The 21,676-nt window shown below is 53.0% G+C and overlaps 6 protein-coding genes across 6 annotated transcripts; 4 read left to right on the forward strand and 2 right to left on the reverse strand.

Annotated features, from left to right (window-relative positions):
• Positions 1-1,993: 1,993 nt before the first annotated feature.
• Positions 1,994-6,280, forward strand: BO72DRAFT_370799 (WD repeat protein; the record flags this gene model as incomplete). Its single annotated transcript, XM_040940977.1, has 2 exons — positions 1,994-2,223; positions 2,431-6,280. The coding sequence occupies 2 exons, from the start codon at positions 1,994-1,996 to the stop codon at positions 6,278-6,280; spliced, it is 4,080 nt and encodes a 1,359-aa protein (XP_040804595.1).
• Positions 6,281-6,307: 27 nt separating this feature from the next.
• Positions 6,308-8,418, reverse strand: BO72DRAFT_422542 (uncharacterized protein). Its single transcript, XM_040942812.1, has 2 exons — positions 7,487-8,418; positions 6,308-7,420 (listed from the first exon to the last, which is right to left on the reverse strand). Exons 1-2 carry the CDS (start codon positions 8,390-8,392, stop codon positions 6,611-6,613), a joined length of 1,716 nt encoding a protein of 571 aa, XP_040804596.1. The 5' UTR covers positions 8,393-8,418; the 3' UTR covers positions 6,308-6,610.
• Positions 8,419-8,729: 311 nt separating this feature from the next.
• On the forward strand, positions 8,730-10,654 carry BO72DRAFT_493105 (splicing factor cactin; the record flags this gene model as incomplete). The annotated part of the gene is made up of 5 exons (XM_040948350.1): positions 8,730-9,242; positions 9,320-9,796; positions 9,861-10,487; positions 10,546-10,578; positions 10,637-10,654. 5 exons carry the CDS (start codon positions 8,730-8,732, stop codon positions 10,652-10,654), a joined length of 1,668 nt encoding a protein of 555 aa, XP_040804597.1.
• Positions 10,655-12,441: 1,787 nt separating this feature from the next.
• BO72DRAFT_525066 (forkhead box transcription factor) lies at positions 12,442-13,897 on the forward strand (the record flags this gene model as incomplete). The annotated part of the gene is made up of 2 exons (XM_040949927.1): positions 12,442-13,213; positions 13,313-13,897. Exons 1-2 carry the CDS (start codon positions 12,518-12,520, stop codon positions 13,895-13,897), a joined length of 1,281 nt encoding a protein of 426 aa, XP_040804598.1. The 5' UTR covers positions 12,442-12,517.
• Positions 13,898-15,347: 1,450 nt separating this feature from the next.
• BO72DRAFT_525067 (CocE/NonD family hydrolase) lies at positions 15,348-17,383 on the reverse strand (the record flags this gene model as incomplete). Its single annotated transcript, XM_040949928.1, has 1 exon — positions 15,348-17,383. The coding sequence occupies exon 1, from the start codon at positions 17,118-17,120 to the stop codon at positions 15,348-15,350; it is 1,773 nt and encodes a 590-aa protein (XP_040804599.1). The 5' UTR covers positions 17,121-17,383.
• A 408-nt stretch (positions 17,384-17,791) lies between these two features.
• Positions 17,792-21,480, forward strand: BO72DRAFT_466022 (MFS transporter; the record flags this gene model as incomplete). Its single annotated transcript, XM_040946749.1, has 6 exons — positions 17,792-18,117; positions 18,195-18,869; positions 19,186-19,190; positions 19,911-19,967; positions 20,026-20,228; positions 20,404-21,480. 6 exons carry the CDS (start codon positions 17,792-17,794, stop codon positions 21,478-21,480), a joined length of 2,343 nt encoding a protein of 780 aa, XP_040804600.1.
• Between the last annotated feature and the right edge of the window lie 196 nt (positions 21,481-21,676).

A 21,676-nucleotide genomic window follows, 5' to 3' on the forward strand; every position in this document is an offset into this window, starting at 1 on the left:
GCTATGTGCTGGGATGGAAGAGAAGCTCTCTGAGTGGTCTCTGACCCCGGTTGGAGCAAAGACACATCACGGCCCAGATGCCGGTCCATCAACTTTGACCCCTCCTCCTGCTGGTGCTGGTGTTGCTAAGAGATAAAGACCATGGCGCTCACAGGATGAAATACGGGCGGGATTGTCGATGAATCAAAGCCCTTTCAGATGCAGGTGTTTTCGCTCGAAGGATGCGTAGGTGGCTGGCAAGTTTTCAGGGACATCTGTCGGTATGGACTAGTCTGGCCCAAAATCAGATATCTAGATGAATACGATGTATACATTGTTGAATGGCTATCAGAGTACACTCTTGGGGTTAAATATATAATTCATCTACTGAGGCCGTTGTGCCATATATCGACATGGACAGAAACGATATAGAGGCAGTGCAGAATTAGAAAACAAACCCTACCCCTTCCATTCAAGCTACCAATATAACCACGCATCAGCCGACTATAACCAAAGAGCAAGCGTCTCTGATGGTGCGGGGAGAGGGTGTTCTTCATCCGCGACAATTATGCGCATCCCTCACGATTTCGACGAGTCATTCGGTAACCGCCCCAGACTAGTTCCATTTTAGCTTGTCCCACCTTGAAGTCCCGAATGTCCGGATGATCTAAAACAACGCCTGGAATGTACAGCACCGGACCATTGGAGTAGTGAGACAATGACATGGCCACCCAACTGCTTAATCTCGGACTTCCTGTCTCAATTTCCGCACCGCTAAACATGCATAGGAAGAGTCTACCGATAGGTGGCGGTCGATTTAAGCACCTCCCTAGGGAGAAAAGTGAGAGGGTAAGACAATCATGATCATCATAGGCGGGTGTCGTAATTATGCTTGCAGGTTGGACAGGAACAATTCTTGATCCCGACCGAACCCCATCGACTCGCGACTGCACACCGCCCTGAACCTGCATGCATCCCTTGTCTGCATCCATCCACACTACTATACAGATAATGTTTTTTTTCCCGCAACCAACTCCCTCTTCCCTCCAAAGATCTCTTCCCCGGCTTTCCTCTCGTCCTCATGTGGCTGGATGGCCAAACGGGAAGAGGAATCTTGTTTGAGATACCGTTTACAAGCTATTTAAGCTAGTTTCAGTTAAATTGCTCCCATCATAGGCAGCAGTCAGATCGGGAGGCGAAGGAATAATTTCGATGATACGGATACTGAAAGCTATAGATCAGTCTCTAGCCTGCAGACAGTTAAGCAAACATAGCAAACTGATCGTACGGAGTTCCCTTCGTACAGTTCCCAAGAACACCAAACTCAACAACACCCGGTAAGTCACAGTACTGTATGTACTGTAAAGTACATGAGTACTCTAGTAAGCTCTATGGAGATCGACGAGTGTTTGCACATACTGTGGACAGTATGTCGTATCGACCTCAAATCTGCGTTACCCTTCGCCGGGCAAGCAGATAGATATCACGGGGTAAGTTGATTTTACTTATTGCCACTGGTTACATAATCGCTCGCCCCCAGCTTGGAGCTTTGGCTCTAAACCAATTCAGGTATCAAGCCGTGTCATCCATTGAACCGGCAGAATTCCATCCAAGGCGGTTTGTTGCTCCATTATTGCACTGTCCGCCTCACATTCCTGCACTACTACTACAATTACTTACTGCTGGTCCTCGACGGTATCACCTCAATATCCAATCATACTCATGATTTACCTTTTCTTCATAACATCCACCTTCATCTTGTTTCCCGGGTTGGAATCATAGTTCCAGGAATCAGCTGCTCCCCTTCTTCGAGTCTCATCTTCCGCCCTCCCCTTTCGTTCTCCTTTGGCTTTACCTTTCCAGGTTCCTTTCCCTTCCTATTCCCCACCTCTCTTCTGTGCATCACTCTTGTTTGTTCGTCCGGGGAAAAACCTTCACAGCCATGGAGCTCCAATCCTCATCCGGTTAAGTCATGCATGACTGACCTCTGAGAGAGTCTCTGACCCTGGAAATCATGGCCGACTTCTCTCGATTGCCCCCCCGAGGCAACACCTCCCCAGCGCCGCCGCCTCCCCCACCTCCAGCTCCCGTGCAACAAAGTCACAAGTATTCCAACCGCGCGGCCAGTGCTTTGGCAAGATTTGCCCAGCCTTTTTTCTCCGGGTCTCGACCTCCCAGTCCGCATACGCAAAGTGGTCGTGCAGATCTATCTGCTGGTCCCCGTTCCACTAGGTCCAAGTCCTTGTATAGCTCTCCACTCCACTCCTTTCCCCCGCCCTTCCGAGATACTGCTTCCTCGCCCTCGCTCGACTCTTGCCCTACCTCCCCCTTACTTCTTTCCTCCCCATTAGTGCCTTGGCTTTACCTAGTAATTTGGTCCCGATGACCGGGGTGACGGAAGCTCTAAGCACCTTGAAATGTGAAAGGTGAATGAATCTGACATCTTCCTAGACCTGGTGCTTCTCAGACGATCTCTCATAAGACTGGGATTCCTATAGCTGCGCTAGATATATCTCCCCAGCGGACACATGCAGTTATCGGCGGCAAAGAGATTTTGAAAACGATCCGTGTCTCGCCGGATCATTCGTCCGAGGAATTCAATCTTCGCAGTGCCATTATTAGCTATTCTTCTACTCACCATGTCGGGAGTGGGCTTTCCGCTCGGCACAAAGACCAGCTGACGGTCAGAGATGTGAAGTGGTCACATGGTGAGCATGACCAAATCATCGCCACCGCGGTGGCCAATGGCCGCATTGTTGTCTACGATCTGTATCGGACTGGCTTAGAATGCTGCCGGTTTCAAGGCCATAGCCGTCAAGTTCACCGCCTAGCCTTCAATCCATACCATTCATCATGGCTGTTGTCTGGAAGCCAGGACTCTTCGATCCGCATGTGGGATTTGCGGACAGCATCGGCAGAACGGGGCGTCTTAGTATGTGGAAGTACGGACTTATTCAACGGTAACAGTGATGCTATCCGTGATATCAGATGGTCACCGACCGACAGAGTACTGTTTGCAACAGCCACAGACAGTGGAGCTATACAACTGTGGGATTGCCGCAAGACCAGTGCGCCGTTGATGCGGATTACTGCTCATGATCGCCCCTGTTATTCGGTAGACTGGCATCCTGATGGAAAGCACCTTGTCAGTGGAGGCACAGACAGGCAAGTGAAGGTTTGGGATTTCTCTACTTCAGCAGAAAGAAGACAGAAGCCGGCCTTTCAGTTTCGTACCCCCCAGGCTGTTCTCAATGTGCGCTGGCGGCCCCCATCATGGGCGAGGGAGCCGGAGGGAGCAGGTGATTGGCAGTCGTCGCAGGTAGTAACATCTTACGACAAGGAGGACCCACGAGTTCATCTCTGGGATCTTCGCCGGTCCCATGTTCCCTTCCGCGAGTTTGATCGTTATGACGCTCACGCCACCGATCTGCTTTGGCATTCCAAGGATCTGTTATGGACGGTGGGTGAAGCCGGCGCTTTCACCCAGACAGATGTTCGATATGCCCCTCAAGTGGTCAATCAACGGTCGACCTGTGCTGTTGCTTGGAGCCCAAGTGGAGAAGTGCTCGCCTTTGTCCAGAAGCGTCCTCGACGAAGTGCTCTTGGACCCAGCACCGCTGAGGTTGTAGGCCCTCGACAGGACGAGAGCAGCAGTGGGGAAGTCTTGAGCCAGAGCCCTGTGGACGATTTCCTTGATGACGCCCCGCTCACCTCGACGCGGCATCGGTATAGTAAGTCAAGTAGCATTCGACCGTCTAAGTCCTTAGGCAGTACTCCCCCGAGTGTATCGGAGCTTGTTCCTATTCTCCCTCTGGAAAGGTTATTGTCTCAGATCAAAACCCCAGAGGTACGTCAGCTCGGGGTTGTTGGAGGGGTCCCGGGAGCCACACTGGATCAGGATACATACCAGTATCTAGCTTCGCACTATCATCCTCTGCTCGATGAGCCTGACATGCTTCCCAAGAGTTCTATACAGTCTTTGCTTGAATCACTTGGCCACAATGCCCAGTGCTCCGAAGACATATCTTTATTCAAGCTTGCTCAGACCTGGCGGGTCATCCAGTACGCGGTCATTCAGGAGCTTGAACTTAGGGCGAAGCAGCAGCCCCCCTCGCTCGATAAGGGACTTCGGGTCATGAAGAAACGCCCGTCAAAAGAAGGGCCGGTCGAGGAAAAGCAGCGGACATTGGAAGACGGTCGACAGGACAAATTTAAGAACAAGCTGATCAAGAGCGTCATTGAGAGCGATACATCAAAGCATCCTCTCACTGATACGGAGGGTGCTTCGACTATGACCACCCCGCTTGCGCAGCCCCTACCTGATTCTCCACTCGGGTCTCTGGATAGTTCAATATCCCACATGACGTCCCTAAATGATACTACAGATATTCAACCGCTTCCTGCCTCAGTCCTGAGTCCCAATATCGGGACAATGTCTTCAAATGATTGGTCATCGGTATCGGACGTTGATCCTCGGCCAATCCGCGACTTCAACGAGAGTCGAGAGCAGGCAAATAAAGGCGCTCATTTTGCGCCTGAAAGTTTACCACCTGATTTCTTGCGTCCTTCTGTAGCCCATGATCTGGCAGATGACCAGCGATCTGCACCACGAGCCATCACCGGCAGGACAGATTGGCATATCAGAAAGCCTGCGGGTATTTCAAAGGACGCTTCTGAAGTGGATGATTATGATTTGAAGATGGAGGACAAAAGAGCGGCAATTCGTGATTACAGGCTGCATCCAAAAAAAGTACTGACCTTGGAATCTCGGATGGAATCTGCCAAGCCCCCAACGTTTCATCGTCAAGAGTCATCAGAAAGCTTCCCAATGTTCTCCGCATCAACGGAAAGTTCGCATCCTTCTAAATACATGGGTACGTCCCTTAATTCTGCTGCAAGGCTTCATGATGCAGCGGGGACCGAGAGCCGAGGCGAGCAGGTGGATATACCTATTTCAAACAATAACAGAACCAGGAGTAGAGGAGCATCCATCCTAAATCCTGACATTGCGCATGAGACAGAAATGCTCAGCAGCGAGTCGTTCGAGGAAGAGCCTCCAGGCTCTGATACTATTCATCTTGACCGGCCGTCCAGCCCCCCTCCGCTCCTCAAAGAGAGCCAACCATTGGAGTCTCGTACTTTAGAGGAAAGGTCTCAATCAGGGCCCAATGAGTGGAGTGCTCAGAGCACCTCTGGAGTGTTGAAACAATTTTCGGACGTCAGCATTCCAATTACTCCCGATACAACCCCTAACAAGCCCTGGAGTGTTGAGCTACTGTTCAAGGAGGCGATCAGACACTATCATAGTGGCGCTGTTGTTGACATCCAGTCTGCTGCTCACCTACTCCTAATGTTGCGCGCTCTTTTTCAGGAATGCGACAAGATCCTTCCCAGCGAAGAGACGGAATTCATTCTCAAAGCCTACAACGAACAATTATTACGACAGTCAATGTACAAGGAGGCGGCCGAGCTCCGGCTCCTCTGCGTGCCGTCCTACCCAGCAGTGTACGAATATGCCCAGGCGGACACATACATGAACGTATTCTGTTTCTCATGCAAACGGCCATATGAGAACCCAAAGAGTGACAATGGACGATGCTATCGTTGCAACACCCCACAGGATCCGTGTGCTATCTGTATGAGTGTTGATCCTCCTCCAGAATGGGTCGCAGAGCTATCAATGTCCTCGGATCACCCCGATCTTGGGTCAGGATCACCATATACCTTGTCCGCTTCGCATTCCTCCTTGGAGACAGAATCTATACCTCAATACGAGTTACAGCAAATGGACGCTATGTTCTCCGAAAATACTCAACCGTGTCGGCCCAGAGGAGCCACTCTCTGGACGTGGTGTCAAGGCTGCGGCCACGGCGGACATCTAGCTTGCATCAGTACTTGGCTAAGTGATGTATCCATCAGCGAGGGTGGCTGCGCGACCCCGGGGTGTATGCATGACTGTGGTCCAGGGCCCCGCCGTGAACACAACCGGTCTGTCCTGCTAGAGGAGTCCAAGAAACGAGATTCCGCCGGCCGCAAAGCAGGTGCAGGCTTTGTCAAACGAGACACATGGGCCAAGGGGGAAAGCAGGGCCGTGGAGAAGGTGCGTGGTATGTTGGGGGTTGGTGCATCAGCTGGAAGCACTTCAACCACGGCTACCACCAGCGCTGGGCCCAGTGGAGCCTCCTCTACCACGATGTCTCCCAAAAAGGTGCGACTAGTGACACCTAGTGAACAAGGGAAGCCGCGGCGAAGTGGCCATCGGACAAGCTTTGGTGGCAGCGGCAGTGGGCTGAGCAATTAATACTGAATCTATTCATACGAGCGACTGACGCCATTGAATCGGCAGAAGGCTGAGCCGATCTATCTTTCTTTCCATGTTTCTGTCTGTCGTCTCATCTTGTAAAGTGAGACTTTAGCACCCAGCCTCGATTTGCCAGTGGACAGAAGTCCCAACGGGTCGATAATGATGACTGTACATAATATAATGCGCCTACATTGTAGTAGTAATGTGGATGACCCATGAAATGGTCTTCCTGCCGCCGGCCTATCCAAAAAACAACTTCTAACTAGCCAGCACAAAACTGTGTCCTATGATTTCAACTCAAGTTAGTAGTCTCCGGAAAAGCCAAGTTCAGAATTTTCGTTTCTTCTTGGCTGGAGCTTTGGCCTTCGCCTCGAGTTGTCGTTTCAATTCATCCCGCTTCCTGTCGGCCCGCTGCTGTTCACTCTCCTCTTTCTCTTGTTCCGCGGGTGGTGTCAATTCAGACTTTTGTTCCTGAGATACTGAACGGGCTGCTCGCGGGTCTGCTAGTTCTGTAGTGGCTCCTTCGGATGCATCATCCGAGTGTTCTAATTTGGCAGATGACGCAGCGTTTGTTGGTGGTTGAGATTCCGCAGTGCGCTTGGTGGAGCCTGCAATACCTCCTATCACCCCCAACCGGCCGGTCCGTTTGGGCGGGGTCTGGGTCTTTGACTCAGACAGCTGGTCTGATAATGGTTGAGAGGGTTGCCGATTTGGAGATGATGGCAGAGAAGGTGGTTGCTCTTTCTTCTTGCCGCCTATGATTCCAAGGCCGCGCTTGACTGGTGCTGGTGCCTTCAGTTTCAGTGGTTGGGGTTGAGAAAGGTCGTCGTCTCCGTCTGTCTCAGAGGCGGTTGCATCGCTATCTGTTGCTCTGGGGGGAGGTACTGGTGGTTTGGCTCTCCGGTCTGGGATGTCGACCTCTGAAGCAGAAGAGGGCGGTGTCTTCTCTTTCGATTGTGGTCTCTTCCTGCCTCCGATTACACCAAGACCACCACCTTTAGAAAGCTTCTGTACTGATAACTGCTCCGACCTTGACGATGATCTCGTCCCGTGTCTTGCTGAGCTTGGCTCTGCACCAGGGCTTGGACTTTGCGTCTTGGCTGTGGTGCGTCTTAGATGCGGCGGTGTCTCTTGTCGCTAGGGCGAGAAAAGATAGTGAACGCTGAACTGCTTAGAAAGGTTGAGCGGGCTGTAAGAACATACCTCAAATTCGTCGTCGTCATCCTCATTTCCACTGTCAGTGTCAGTCTCGAGACTACCATCAAATTGGCGCTTCTCTACGGCAGGCTTCCGGGCCTCATTGTCGGACGATGAGTCGACGACTGCAGTTGAGAGCTGCTTCCACCATCCGTCTGCTGGCGCAGTGAGGTCTCGCACTCTGTCGGCATCACCAACCCCGGAGCCAGTGGCTTCCGTGGCAAGATTGGCCGCGGAGCTGAGCTCGGGAAAGGATACATTGGTCTCGCGAATCCAGGAGTCGTTGTCGAATGGCTCGACCCCTTTGATGTATTTGGCAGTATGTGACAGCATCGTGTCTTTCTGTCCCGGACAATGACCGGAGACGCCAGGGAAGACTGTGCCAATGTCGATAGCTAGAGCTTCGAGCTTGTCGAAGAGCTTCCCTAAGACCCAGTCTTTCTTCATGAGCTGGTCGATCAAAACCTGTTCCCGCGATTGCCATACGGTCTCAGATTTCACCAGCGGCAAGAGCAGATGGTCAGTGGTCGCAGAATGAGGGTTCTGGGACAAGTAAAACCTCCATCGGAGAGGGTTGAGCGGAGCCGGGAGCTTTGTTGTGGTGAGCAGGTGTAGGCTCGCACCCTCTGAGCCCCGGCTGAGCGCAGCACTATGCCCAGAGTCATGATGCAGCGCCTCTTCTATCTTCTGTAGTAGCACTGTGAGCTGATCGTTATCCTCACTGGGGTCGATGGTGGTGTCGTCTTCATCTGCTCGTCGCAGTATAGATTTACGATCCAAATGTTCCGACCATATGTATGTAAGGTCGGTGATATACAGCTCATATCCGTCCACAGTGAAGGTAAACTGATACAAGAGAGTGGGGACATTGCCAGAGGATGAGAAATGCAGTCTGTGCCATCTCGAAGGCATTTTGACCGCGACTGGTTGGGTCTGCTTTAGAATGGTAGGTAAGTTGAGAAGTAAGAGCCGCTATTTAAGGCATCAGCGGGTTGGTAGGCAATAGATTAGATGCACGTGCTGATAGAGAAGGTTTGCCGCGGCGGCGGCGCGATCGATTGACCTTCCTGGTGCGGGAAGCTGTCAACCCGATCTCTGGACTGTCCGATAACAGTGCAACTTGGAGAGCCTGCTTCTCATTTGACAGCCACTGAATAACTCTGTTCGTTCTTCTTCTTAATTTTGTTTTTGCTTTACTATCGTATACTCACGAGAGATTCGGAATCATCCTGGGCCTCCCCCCAACAGGATGTCATCGCGATTTCCCGAGCGAGCAAGCTCGAAGCGCAGCCGTTCTCGCTCCCCGTCGCGTCATCCTCAGAAGCACCCACGCCGATATGACGACCGAGACCAGCAATACGACTCCAGCAGGGCCTGGAGAGGCGAAGAAGGTCGTCCGTCGCAGTCGCGACCGCGGAATATGAAGGACCAGGTGCGGCTCAATCAGCTTCAGGAAGATGAGCAGGTCCGAGAATGGGTGGCGCAGGAGGACATCTTCGTTCTCAAGCAGGCCAAAAAGAAGGCAGAGATCCGGGTGAAGGAAGGCAGAGCCAAGCCGATCGATTGGCTCACTGTTACTCTACGGGTGATCGATCCTACGAGGAACCCTCTAGATGATGAAATCGCCGATTCGGAGCTCGATCTGGTGGACCCCGATGGTGTCTTTGAAGGACTGTCGGCGGCACAGTTGCTGGATCTAGAGAAGGATATTGATACCTTCTTGGGTCTGGAGAAGAACTCGCAGAACCGGGAGTTTTGGAAGGTATGAGGTCTCCTCTGGTCTTCCGGCTGGTCAGGATGTTGTTTAGACGATGCTAACCACTATCTTTTCTGGCGCAGACGATGAAGGTCATCTGTCGAGATCGCCAAAAGATCACCGGGCCTGAAGGTCGTGCGCTCAGCTCCGTGGCTTCCGACATCAACCGATTGCTGAGTCCCAAGTCCTACGAACAACTTCAGACACTCGAGGTGCAAGTTAGGAGAAAGTTGGATTCGAACGAACCCATCGACACAGACTACTGGGAAGAACTTCTGCGCAGTCTCACTGTTTGGAAAGCTCGCGCCAAGCTGAAGAAAGTGTTTCAAGATGTCATAGATGAGAGAGTTAAGGGGCTGCGCACACAACAGTGCGAGGAGGCCGAATCTGTGCGAGCGAAGCTCGCTCCGCTGGCTCCCTTTATCCGGGCCCCCTCGGGGAGTGACGCTCAACCCGATCATCACGACTTTGAAGGTCTCGATCCGGACCCATTGCTTCAGGTTCGTCCAGAGGACAAGATACTGGAGATTGTCGATGAAAGTGCTTTTCTTGGTCAAGTGGTCAGTCTAATTGCACCATGTATCATAAATCAACCCTCGAAAGACTGATGCCAACACTATGCAGGCCCGGGAACGACAAAAAATCTTGAAGATGGGATTTGTGCCGCTGCGCCAGCGACATGCGGAGAAGCCTTCGGCTACTCCCCTGAACCAAGCAACAAACATGCCAGTTCCTAGCGCCCTAACTAGGTTCTCGGCCATCCCCAACGATGACTTTTCTCAAGCGACCAAGGCCCTCTATGAACGCGAATTGGCGAAGGGAGTGAGTGAAAACGAAGAGATCTTCACTGGCGAGGAAGCTGTAAGCTCCGGCGCCCAACCTTTGTGGGCAGGCAAGTATCGACCCCGCAAGCCGCGGTACTTCAACCGTGTTCAAATGGGCTACGAGTGGAACAAGTACAACCAAACCCACTATGACCACGACAACCCACCCCCGAAAGTCGTCCAGGGCTACAAGTTCAATATATTCTACCCAGATCTGATTGACAAGACCAAAGCTCCGACCTACCGTATCGAGCGGGAAAATGGCCGTAAGCGCGGTCAGTCCTTTGCGGAAGCAGGGGAAGAAGATACTTGTCTCATTCGTTTTATGGCCGGCCCACCGTATGAAGATATCGCCTTTCGCATTGTGGATAAGGAGTGGGATTACAGTGCCAAGCGAGAACGCGGTTTCAAGAGTACTTTCGACAAAGTACGTTACATCCCCCTTTTTTTCGTACAAAGAAAATGAGAATTGACGGTGTCGGCAGGGAATTCTGCAACTACATTTTCAATTCAAGCGGGTGAGTCGAGTCCCTGATCGACGTCTCATCCCGGTGCTATACTAACTCGATTATCCAGATCTACTACCGGAAGTAAAATCAAGGCGATTTTCGAAGTTTCGGCGGTATGGAACGCACGAAAAGCCCTAGCGTATGCCAGAGGCAAAATATCGTCAGGTCTGGGTTCCACAGGGACGAATTCGTCCGCGTACAGCGAAGAGCCGTTCTCGCTCTTCTGATTGGACTGCAAACTTAATCCATCTGATCACGTATTGGACTCTATCCCAGCCAAGCTAAGATGTATCATATTCGATCTCAAGCTACTACATGATCCGGCGCGCAGATCGTGGTCTCCACTCACGGAATACCTGTCGATGCTTAATTACACTGCACTCGAGATCTGTATATATTCGGTCAGAAATGCTTTCCGTGCCTCCACTCTCTCCAGCAAAGGCTCCCCCACCCTGGGCAGCGCTGGTGTATATCACGTGCAACAAATCAGAATTGAGGCGGGGGACCTCATGCTTCCCTCGCATGGTCGTCGTGGACTTGGGAATGGTGGTAACACCTGATGCGGCTTTGGGGAAACATTGCGTATTGTTCTAAGGTTCCGGCTGGACGGGGAAACCGGGAGAAGCAGTGGTGTACCTAGTATCTGCAGGACAACTCTCTAAAGACTTCTCATGGCTTGAGGAAGAGGGAAGGGAGAGGAGTTATCTCCAATTCTGAGAAAAGTTCTGCAGCTAATTTCGAATTGCCCTTTGTTTTCTTTGTTTTTTGTTTTTCTATTTTTCATTTTTGGTGGATGGTAGAATGTATCTGCAGGCTTCCGGTATCGCCATCCTCATTAATACGTGCATGACCCCGGCCCATATGGCGCGGCAGGCCACCCAGGGACCGCCATCGCAAGCCCCCTCGGACCAGATCTAGCCTCCGTTTGGGCATTCGTGATTTCATGGTCTTCGACTGCACTGCAAGTGGACTAGAATACCAGTTCGGTTTCACAACCTTATGGGGGGCGACTCCCGCGGTTGTCAATGCAGCTACATTTTCAACACATGATAGAATAGGTTGGCTGGTAGACCATTGATATCATCCTGATTCTTTTCTGACTAATGTCTACCATTTCCCTCCCCTCCTCCTGGGCTGTGGGAAAGGGCGATCTTGACATCTTGTTCAACCTCATCCTTGTTTTTAAGGACTAAATATGTGCAAAGACTGACTAATTGCAAGCCTACAAAAGAAGAAAGAGGGTTAGCAGGAGAGAGAGAAAGTCAGACATACTGAGGGAGGGACTGATACCGTAGACAGACCTCAAAAGAAAAAGAAAAGGAAAGGAAAGAAGAGATCAAAAAGACCAAGCTTGTACTGTACATTATGAGCTGGCATTTTCTTTTGCCTCACAGCTTCATTTGCAAGATCGGGCTCCCTTCGTCTCAGTGGTCACACGTCTATTTTTTTTTTTTTGACTTAATTTGAAGGCGATTTTGGAGCCAACCCCTCCTAACCCTCCTTTCCTTTGTTCAGAAAGAACCCTTTATTTTGCAGCAAGCTACTTGATGGGACTCTAGAGGCAAGGGTGTCGTCGAAGTCTCACTAAATTTATATAATATTTTTATTCCGCTGTGAAGCTACACTTCTTCTCATGTTACTCTGAACTAGTCATTGACCCAGCTCTCGTCACAAATTGCGTTCATCCTGGCTCATACTACTAGCACAAGGCCACAAGCACAAGCACAAGCACATTATGGATCGTTTCTATCCTTCTCCTCCTCTCAGCTCACACCCGGACTCACTTCCATTCGGCCGGGCTTCTTCTCAGATTGAGCCTGCGAGACAAACAGTGACCCCTCCCTCACCTGTAACAGATAGCGCTCGTTTGACCCCTTCTCACCATGTCTATCCCTGTTCAGCAATCGGAAATTGGACGAGTTCCCATTCCGGCAGTTCAGAGACGGCGATGTCTCACTACCACCTCCAACAACAACATCATTATCATACCACAACTCTGTGGAAGGCACCGCTATACCGACCCTCTTCTTCTTCACCATCCAGCGCTTCATCTGAGGAGGAAGTGCCAAGTCTCTTTCCTACTCACGGCGTTGAGTCTTCCGAGTGGTCATCGCATTCGACCGCACCCAGTTGCCCGGAGTCGAAACAAGTAAAGCTCGAACCAGGAAGCAGTTACGAAAGCACCAGAAACTCTCTGCTCTGGTCGCGGACGCCAGGAACCCAGCAACCTGGATGCTCGCTTGAATCTGGCACCTATTCCGTACCTTCTCAGATAGCTGCACCGTATCCAACACGGCCAAATACCTTTAAAACGGCTTGTCCTACCCCACGGTTGCCACCACCGTCACTGGCTTTTCCGAGCTCAGGTCATCGTTCGTTCCTATCTGACAAGGTGAAGACCCATGCAAACGGACCAGGGCCCCACCATGAGGAGTCACGACCTAGTCTTGACGACATCGGAGAGGAGGCAAACTCGGAGGCCCCATATTCCTGCCTTATCGAGAAAGCCCTCCTTGAGGCTCCCGATAAAAAGCTTACGCTTCAGGATATCTACAGCTGGTTTGAGAAGCGTACAGTAAAAGGAAAGGATCGTGCTTCCAAAGGCTGGCAGAACAGCGTCCGACACAACCTCTCAATGAATGCGGTAGGTGATGCTACTTCGCGATTCTCCACGATTGCTTGTGCTGTTCGTTTCAGGCCCTTGGTCTTGACCCGATGACTGACACGGTGCATCTTCCGATAGGGGTTCGAAGCTGTTCGAGAGGAGGAACCCGGTAAGAAGCCCCAGAACTACTGGCGCCTAACGGAAGAAGCCGTCAAATATGGCGTCCAGTCCACCACACGGTACCGAAAGCAAGCGAGTAACAAAAAGACATCGATCTCAGACCCACCAGCACCTCAGCGCCAGCGGTCAGGGGCGAAAGGAGGGAAAGCTACGAAGATTAAGGCCAAGCTCCGTGGGCGCCCATCAGGCGAAGATGAGCTGCGAAAGGACAACTGTCAGCGTGAGATCACACAACCACCACTACAAAAAATAACCTATGGTCATGGTTATCCGTCCACTACCACAACACCACCCGCGACGGCGTCCGTGATATCATCCTTTCATGTGTCAGTGCCAGTCACACGGTTATCAACCGAGTCATTCGACCTGGGCAATGCTGTTGGCTGTGCAGATCCCCATCATTATTTCGCCATGCCAGGACGACAGGGATCAGACTGTCTGACAATGGAAAACAGCTTTCTTCCATGGGGGGGCCCCCCTACGTTTTCTGCCGGGCTGATGACCGGGCCTGGGATTACGGCGGATCTTCCCCTAGGGATATAGAGGGTGGAGTAACTAGATAGCGTCGTTAGCGAATGGTCCATTGGAAATTCCGGAATATACTGTACTAGCTGTTCATTGAGTGGTCTGGCCATGTTTGAACCATGCATTCCTCCCTGTTGAATGTTCTCTTAGACAATAGGCTGTTTCTATTCTACTAGGTATCATGTGTGCTTTCTCGCTGCAGGAGCTGATGGGCAACTGATGGGCAACACACACGTGTGGCGCTTCGGAACTGGTTTGATTACTTTTCACTGGCTGTCTGATCCTTCCTTCCCGATTGAGATATATGGCTAGCTTACTACCAACTAGGTACCTCTTACTACTGCTAGGCATTTTACTACCTACCAACAGCCTGTCTGCCATACGTGGCTCGGAGAGCATCATCGACTGCACGCCATGATAAGATGATTGAAGGCACATCCCAAGTCCACGGCTGTAGCCCAAATTGCCATCATTTCTAATTTGACATGAATGATCGCACACCCATGGCCAGTATCCTGCAATAAAACAACTCAACATGTCACTTCTTCCAACACGAATCAGGGATCAGGCAGAGATCGGTGCTCGGATCGAGCCCCCCTCCCACCCCCGTTTCTATCATAGCTCACAGCCTGTCACAAATAAACCTACTTTTGATTGCATCCATTCCTGCAAGTATGCATGTTGTGTAGGAACGATAGGTAATTCTTTTTAGTGACTCTCACTAATTTGGATGCTTTCGTCTAACTAATCAGTGAGCTGGGCTAATGCGAGCAACTCCCGCGGGCCTTTGTTAGAACAAAACTTCTGCTTCTCATGTTTCGACCAGTCCTGAGACCACCTTCCTTTTACCTATTCTGGAGTGGGGAAGGGGAAGAGAAGCAGTTGTTCTCATTCTCCTTCATACCCCGTACCTATCTCCCTATCTCCCTGTCTCTCTCTCACTCTCTCTTCGCCCCTCCCCACTCCCCTCCAACGTCAATCTTCTCCATGGAGGCCCAAGAGGGTATGGCGTTACTACTTATTACTATGTAGTAGTAACAGTAGTGTTGAGTGTACCAATTCATTTCCCCTTTCCATTCTCCTCTCACTCCAAACTCCTAGGTACTTTCGGGGTTTAAGGGCTGCTGGGAATCCCGGGATGGAGCGAGGCTGAGAAAGGCGTTCGGCACACCATACCTTGTTATTCACGGACGCGATGAAGGCATCTCTGATTCAAAATTTTACTTGGTGGTGTCCCCTGACCCGTTGGTATGACCCTTGATCGTACGCTCGCTGGGCGTACGTGCATGAGAGGGCTCTCCTTCGTTTAATCAGATTTCTGCGACAGTTACAGGAATAAATTCGTTAATCAATCAATTTTCTTGCTTCTATTTCTGGTATATCTACAATCACTTTCGTAATCTGAGTACTGGCTGGTGTCTCGTTCTTTATCGTTCATCGCGTGATATCTCTATAATAGTACTACATCTCAAACAAACGGCAGGATGATATGCGAAGACTGCTCTCCCCCAATGTGAACGATATGCGTCCCGTGCGACGCCAGCTCCTGAAATTCGTTATCCTCCTTGAATTCTCCCCGCAGGAGCGGGCTGTTCCCATGGATCTCCACGCGCACGCTCTCCCCGGCTTCATACTCCACCCCCATCGCCCAGATCCCAATCTCCAACTTTACCACCTCGCCCGGGCTGATGTACTCGTCCCGGTCGTGAGGGTGGAAGGGAAAGTTCTCATGCAGAGATTGCTTGCGATCAATGGCGCGTCTTGACGCCCGCAGGATCCCCAAAGAGCCCACGTGGAACATCAGATTGGTCTTCTCCCGTGGAGAGAGACTCTCAACGTCGTCCGGACTGACACCATGCTCTGCGATGGACGACCAGGGGATGTTTAAATTGAGCAGCGCCTTGCCCTGTGTATCAAGTTTGCGCACCAGCACATAGACATCGAGATCATGGAAATCGGGACAGGACATGTATACCACCGCTTTGGGGATGCCTGCCAGCCGGGTGCGGGTTGGGAAGGTATAGGTGAAGCTTGCACAGTCCTGGTACGTCTCCGAGTTGTACGACAGCGATGACGCTGCACTGGGGGCCTCAGTTCGAAGGGTGCCGTCGGCGTGGAAGTACATCTTGCGATAGTCGGTGCGTGGAATGGGATAGTCCTCCTCGACGATGTCGGACAACGGGTCTTGATTGAAGCGTAAGATGGTGGTTCGGACCCGCGGGGTTTGCTCCCATCCGTTGCTGGCGCCATTCAGGTAGTGGTCAAAGAAGGACGCCAGTTCATGGGCGGAGTCCTTGCAGTTCCACATGTCGTACCATTCCTGCCAGGGGCACAGCCGCAGCCACTTGTCCGCGGAGGGGATCTGAAGCCATCCGCGTAGCGAACCCATCGTGTGCACGAAACTGGTGTAGGAGGCCGTGATGTAGGCGGGGATTTGGATCTTGCTGAAGTCTGGTCGTTTGTCCTTCCAGTACAAAGTGTCCGCGGTCCGATTGCGCCGGTACATCTCGTGGAAGTCCTCGACGCCGCCGTGACCCTGGATGTTGTGGTCGATGATCCAGTCAAAGAGGCCAGCATCGAAGACCCCGCCCCGGACGAATTGCTCGCGGTAGAGATCACTGCATGCCTCCCACGGGGCGATGGCTTTGAGGGATGGCGGCTGCAATGCCGCGATGAACCATTGAACGATGGCCAGGTGGGAGTTTCCGGCCAGTCCGACATTGCCGTTGCACCAGGGCATTTTGGCGATGGCCTCAATCACATCGTAGCCATCCTCGGCTTCCTGCGTGCCCATGATCCCCACCGTGCCGTCCGAGTCGCCCGATCCACGAGCGTCTACGTTGACGATGGCGAACCCGCGCGGCACGAACTCGGCTGGATCGGGCCCCTCGAACTTCTCCAGGCCGCTGAGAACACCCTTGGGGATTCCCAGCCCCCATGGCAGGAACTTGAGTAATGTGATGCCATTGAATTTCTTCCCGAAGGGGCTCCACGCCAGAATGGCCGGGACCGGCTTGTCCGAGTTGGCGGGCCGATAGATGTCGCAGTAGAGAGTGCTGCCGTCTCGGACTTGGATTCCCACGTCGTGGGAGGCGTGGATGTCGCAGGGCAGCGGACGTGAGCCGTCTTGACTCCAGCCTTGGGGGAGAGTTTCCTCGCGGAACCCAAAGGGCTGGTAGTTGTTTCTGCCCACGGTGGGCTTGTTGATCGGACGTGTCGCGACCGGCACGGGGGAAGGCATTGTGATCGGTGCCCTTCTGGTAGGTTACTGTTTGTTCCTCCTGGACCAGGTGAGGGCGCTCCCCTTCTTTTGAGCACTTCCTGGTGCACCGGTCCTGAGCATGCTTGCTATTCCCCACGCCAGATGGGCCCCACTGGTAATTGAACGTCACATTGTTTCCCACTTGCAACTCCTCCAGGTATCTGACAACCGGGTTGTGGACATTTGGAGTTGGCCGAGGCTGTCATTAGCGTGGGATAGATGGTTCATGGTTCGTGGTTCGCCACCTCGGCCGAGTTTGTTGTACAGTACTTGAATGCATACGGAGTATTTTATTCCCAGATGGATCGGCGGGCGAGTTCGGGTGAGATTGTCATGGATCCTCCACCATTTCTGGATTCTCCACTTCCACAAGATTGCCCAGTCCTGCTGACCACCCCCACACTCAACAGAGCCACTAGACCGGATCAGCTTGAGCAACTATGTCGCAGTCCTTCGGAGGAAGGTCAATTCGACCGTGTACTCTCTGATACCAGGAGACGCCAAGTCGGATTCCGGTCCCAATGGCATGACCCTCCAGAGAGGCTATAGAAAAGGCCAAATGATACCCTCTCCCGCCGTCACTCAAGATTTCCACATCCATAGTTTCCATCTTGCTTGCTAACTTGCCAACATACATACGATCTCACATCATGGCCCCCTCCCGCATCGACACGCCTGAGGCCACTCCGGTGGCCTCGACGAAGCTCCAGTCGAGCCAGAACCCGAAACCCCAGTATGGCGACTTCCGCGACGAATTCTTCCGCAACGGCTACGCGGTCATCAAGGGCGCCTTGACGCCGGAGCGGGCGCAGGAATACCAGAGCCGGGCGCTGGACTGGCTCGAGTCGTTCGGGCTGGGGTTCGACCGCCACGACAAATCCACCTGGAAGAAAGAGAACCTGCCGCAGAGCTGGAAGGGCGGGATGTACCTGCACTTCTCGGCGGCGCACGAGAAGTACGTCTGGGACGTTCGGTGGTACGTGATCCCCCCCCCCTCTTTCAGTCACATCCAGCCCCTCACATCGACCTGAATACTGACACGGCTGCACGAAGTGAACCCGGCGTGATCGCCCCATTCGCCAAGCTCTGGGAAACGGACGAGCTGGTCGTCTCCTTCGACACGGTGAACATCACGCTCCCGCAGTCGATCGTGGGCGAGTACGACTCGAAGCCGTGGCCGCACGTGGACCAGGCGCCCGAGCGGTCGGGTATGCAGTGCGTGCAGGGGATCGTGAATCTGTCGGAGGCCGGTCCCGCGGACGGCGGGCTGGTGGTGATGAAGGGGTCGGCGCCCCTGTTCGACGAGTTCTTCGCGGCGAACCCCGTGACGGGGCCGACGCCGTGGCGCACGGCCAAACACAAGGACTTCCACCCCTTCTCCGAGGCGGACCTGGCGTGGTATACCGCGCGCGGCTGCGAGCTGGTCAAGGTCTGCGCCGAGCCCGGCGACCTCATCATCTGGGACTCGCGGCAGGTCCACTGGGCGCGGTTCGGCGAGTCGGACGTCGTGCGCACCATCGTGTATGCGACCTACACGCCCGCGGCCTGGATGACCGACGCGGACCGCCGCACCAAGGCGGAGCTGTTCGAGCACTTCGAGACCACCACCCATTGGCCCCATACCAATCTGTATACCCATGGCAAGGCGACGGTGACGGTGGATGGGGAGGAACGCGTTGATCCGTTGGAGAGAGATGAGCCCCTGACGAAGCCGGTGCGGACGGAGCGGTTGTTGAAGCTGGCGGGGGTGATTCCTTACTAGATCTTGTGTTTTGTTTTGTTTTGTTTTGTTTTGTTTTATTTAGTTTTATTTAGTTTGACAATGATACTCCTGCTATGATTGTGATTTGGATTTTCATTGCTCTAAGGTGTAGATTTCCAACTTCATCCTAATTGGACAACATTCCGGGGCAACTCCTCGGTAAGCAGTCTGCCGTTAATGCCGGTGTATACTACTAAGGTACTAAGTACGAAGACGGACGACGGAGGTAGTCTAGCATCCAACCCGTTAGAAGCAAAAGTGGATCACGTCAAGATAAGTTAGGTCTGGTCTGGTCTGGTCAACACGTGGCCATCCCCCCCCAAAAGCCGTGCACAGACTCTAGTCGCAACCGATGCAATCCATCCATGGATTCCATGGTACTCCGTAACTTGCCTGGTAAGCGAGCGCAACTCAACCCGCTTCGGGCGAGCTCGGGTGAGATGATGATCCATCCACTAATCCACTAAAACCTTTTCCTAACACTTCACTTCCCCCAGTCCTCAACAACCGCTATTATGCTCTCGGCTCCACGTTCAATTAACTCTTCCCCACCCTGTCAGTGACGCCAATGACCACCTTGGAGTTATCAACCCTACATGAGTAACATGACAAGGGGGGTGGGGGCAAGAGGGCCGGGTGCAAGGGTACACCCCCGTGGGGTAAGTTTACTGTCGGAGAGGCGAAAGTGCTTCTTCTTGGTGGAGGGAGGGAAGGAATCCTGAGATATATCTGCATTGCATCGCCTGAAACGGCGAATGATCACGCATTAGACTGGAGTTCTCTCGCAGCAGAGAATCTATCCGGAATACAGTCATGGATACCAAGGACATCGATACCACGCACGAGGAAGTGGTCAAGCCGGCCGCTCCAGACCAGCTTCAGCCACTGGGCACGGTCAAGCTGGTCGAAGATGGCGAAGTCGTGTTGATTCCCACCCCTTCACCCGATCCACGAGGTGTGGACGAACTTGCTCAATGATCAGGAAAGTGAGGGCTAACACGCCGCAGATCCTCTCAATCTGCCCCAGTGGCATAAGTGGGTCATTACCTTTGTGCTGGGAATGTGTGAGTTGTGGCTATCGTCACTCAACCTGGGATGTTGGATCTAACTGCAGAGGCACAGTCTCCGTCTTGGGAGTTCTTTTGACCTCCGGAATGGGCCCCTTCACCACGACCATGGCCGCCTACTACAATTATGACCCGCGAACGAACGATCTCATGACCTACCCGACCCTGTTCATGGGTATTGGGAACCTGATTGCTATGCCGCTGGCCATGGCCGTGGGGCGGAGGCCGATTTTCCTTGCCTCGGCTCTGGTTCTAACGGTAGGGTCCATCTGGTGCGCTGCGAGTAAGAGTCTAGGATCGCACATCGCCGGACGGGACATTCTCTCGCTGGCGGCCGGTCAATCGGAGGCCTTGTGTCCGCTGATCATCCAAGTAAGCCAAACCCCGACTACCCGCCCCCATCTCCGGTCAATCACTAAGTGACTCGACGCAGGAAATCCACTTCGTCCACGAGCGCAGCAGCAGGCTTGCCTGGTTCAGTGCTATCCAGTCGATCGGATCCGCAGCGCTGACGATCGCGACATCCTACCTCGTCATCGCTCTGGGCTGGCGGTGGTGGTACGGGATCTTCGCCATCGCGAGCGGGGTTGTGTTCGTGGTGGCCCTGTTCTTCGTGCCAGAGTCCCTGTACGACCGGCCGACCGATGCCTTTGAAGGCCGCGTCCACATCCACCACGAGGGGCAAGAGCTCAATGTCTTGCGCGCAACGACCAAGCACCCGGTCGCCCTGGACTACACGCGGTACCAAGCCCGAACCTTCCGCCACAGCATGAAGATCTACCACGGCCCCGCCAACTGGGGCGCCGCGGCGCTGTGCTGGAAGCACATGGCCCAGTGCATCCTCTTTCCCGGGGTCCTGTGGGTGGTGCTGATGAACAGCATCTCCCTGGGGATCTATGTCATCGGTGTCACCGAATACGCCCCGCTGCTGGCCGCACCTCCCTACAGCTACCCCGACACCAGTCTGGGTCTGGTCCAAGGCGGCCAGATCGTGGTCTCGATGCTCATGGTGCCGATCCTGGGCTACGGCGGCGACCGCCTGCACCGGTGGATTGCCCGTCGCCGCGGCGGGGTGGTGGCGCCCGAGATGCGTCTCATCCCCATCATCCTCCCCATTGCAGTCGTGCTGATCTCCACAATCATCTACGGTCGCGCGGGCTCGCACCCGGCCGACTGGTCGTCGTGGGCCATCGTCACCACATTCAATGGCATGTACTTCGGCTACATCGGGATCATCCTCAATGGGTTCACATACACGCTGGATAGTTACGGTGAGCGCGCCGCGCCGATCCTGGTGCTCATCTGTGCGATCCGTGGATTCATCTCGTTCGGAATCTCCTTTGGTATCACGGAATTCATCGCGCAGAAGGGCTTTCAGGGTAGCTTGGAGATCTGTGCGATCATCATGGGGGTGATTTCGGCCCTGGGCCTGCCGGTGTTTATCTTCGGGCCGAAGATCAGGTCGCTGACGATGAAGTATGCGGTTGATGGTAAAGGTGTAGAAATCTGATTAGAAGAGGTGAGCTAGAGCATGACAAAGGGTGAACTTGAAGGGAGGGGACTGCTCTACTGATTCTTGAGTGTTCTTGGTGAACAGCATCTGAATAATGTAATAATAAAAAAAATTAATAAAATGAGTACTTGTACGCAGTTACTCGTACGTGTACCCAATAAAAAAAAACACCCCCGCTTTTGTGGGGAAGGCA

This window comes from Aspergillus fijiensis (genome assembly GCF_003184825.1).
Source record: "Aspergillus fijiensis CBS 313.89 unplaced genomic scaffold BO72scaffold_8, whole genome shotgun sequence".
Taxonomy (NCBI): Eukaryota; Fungi; Ascomycota; class Eurotiomycetes; order Eurotiales; family Aspergillaceae; genus Aspergillus; species Aspergillus fijiensis.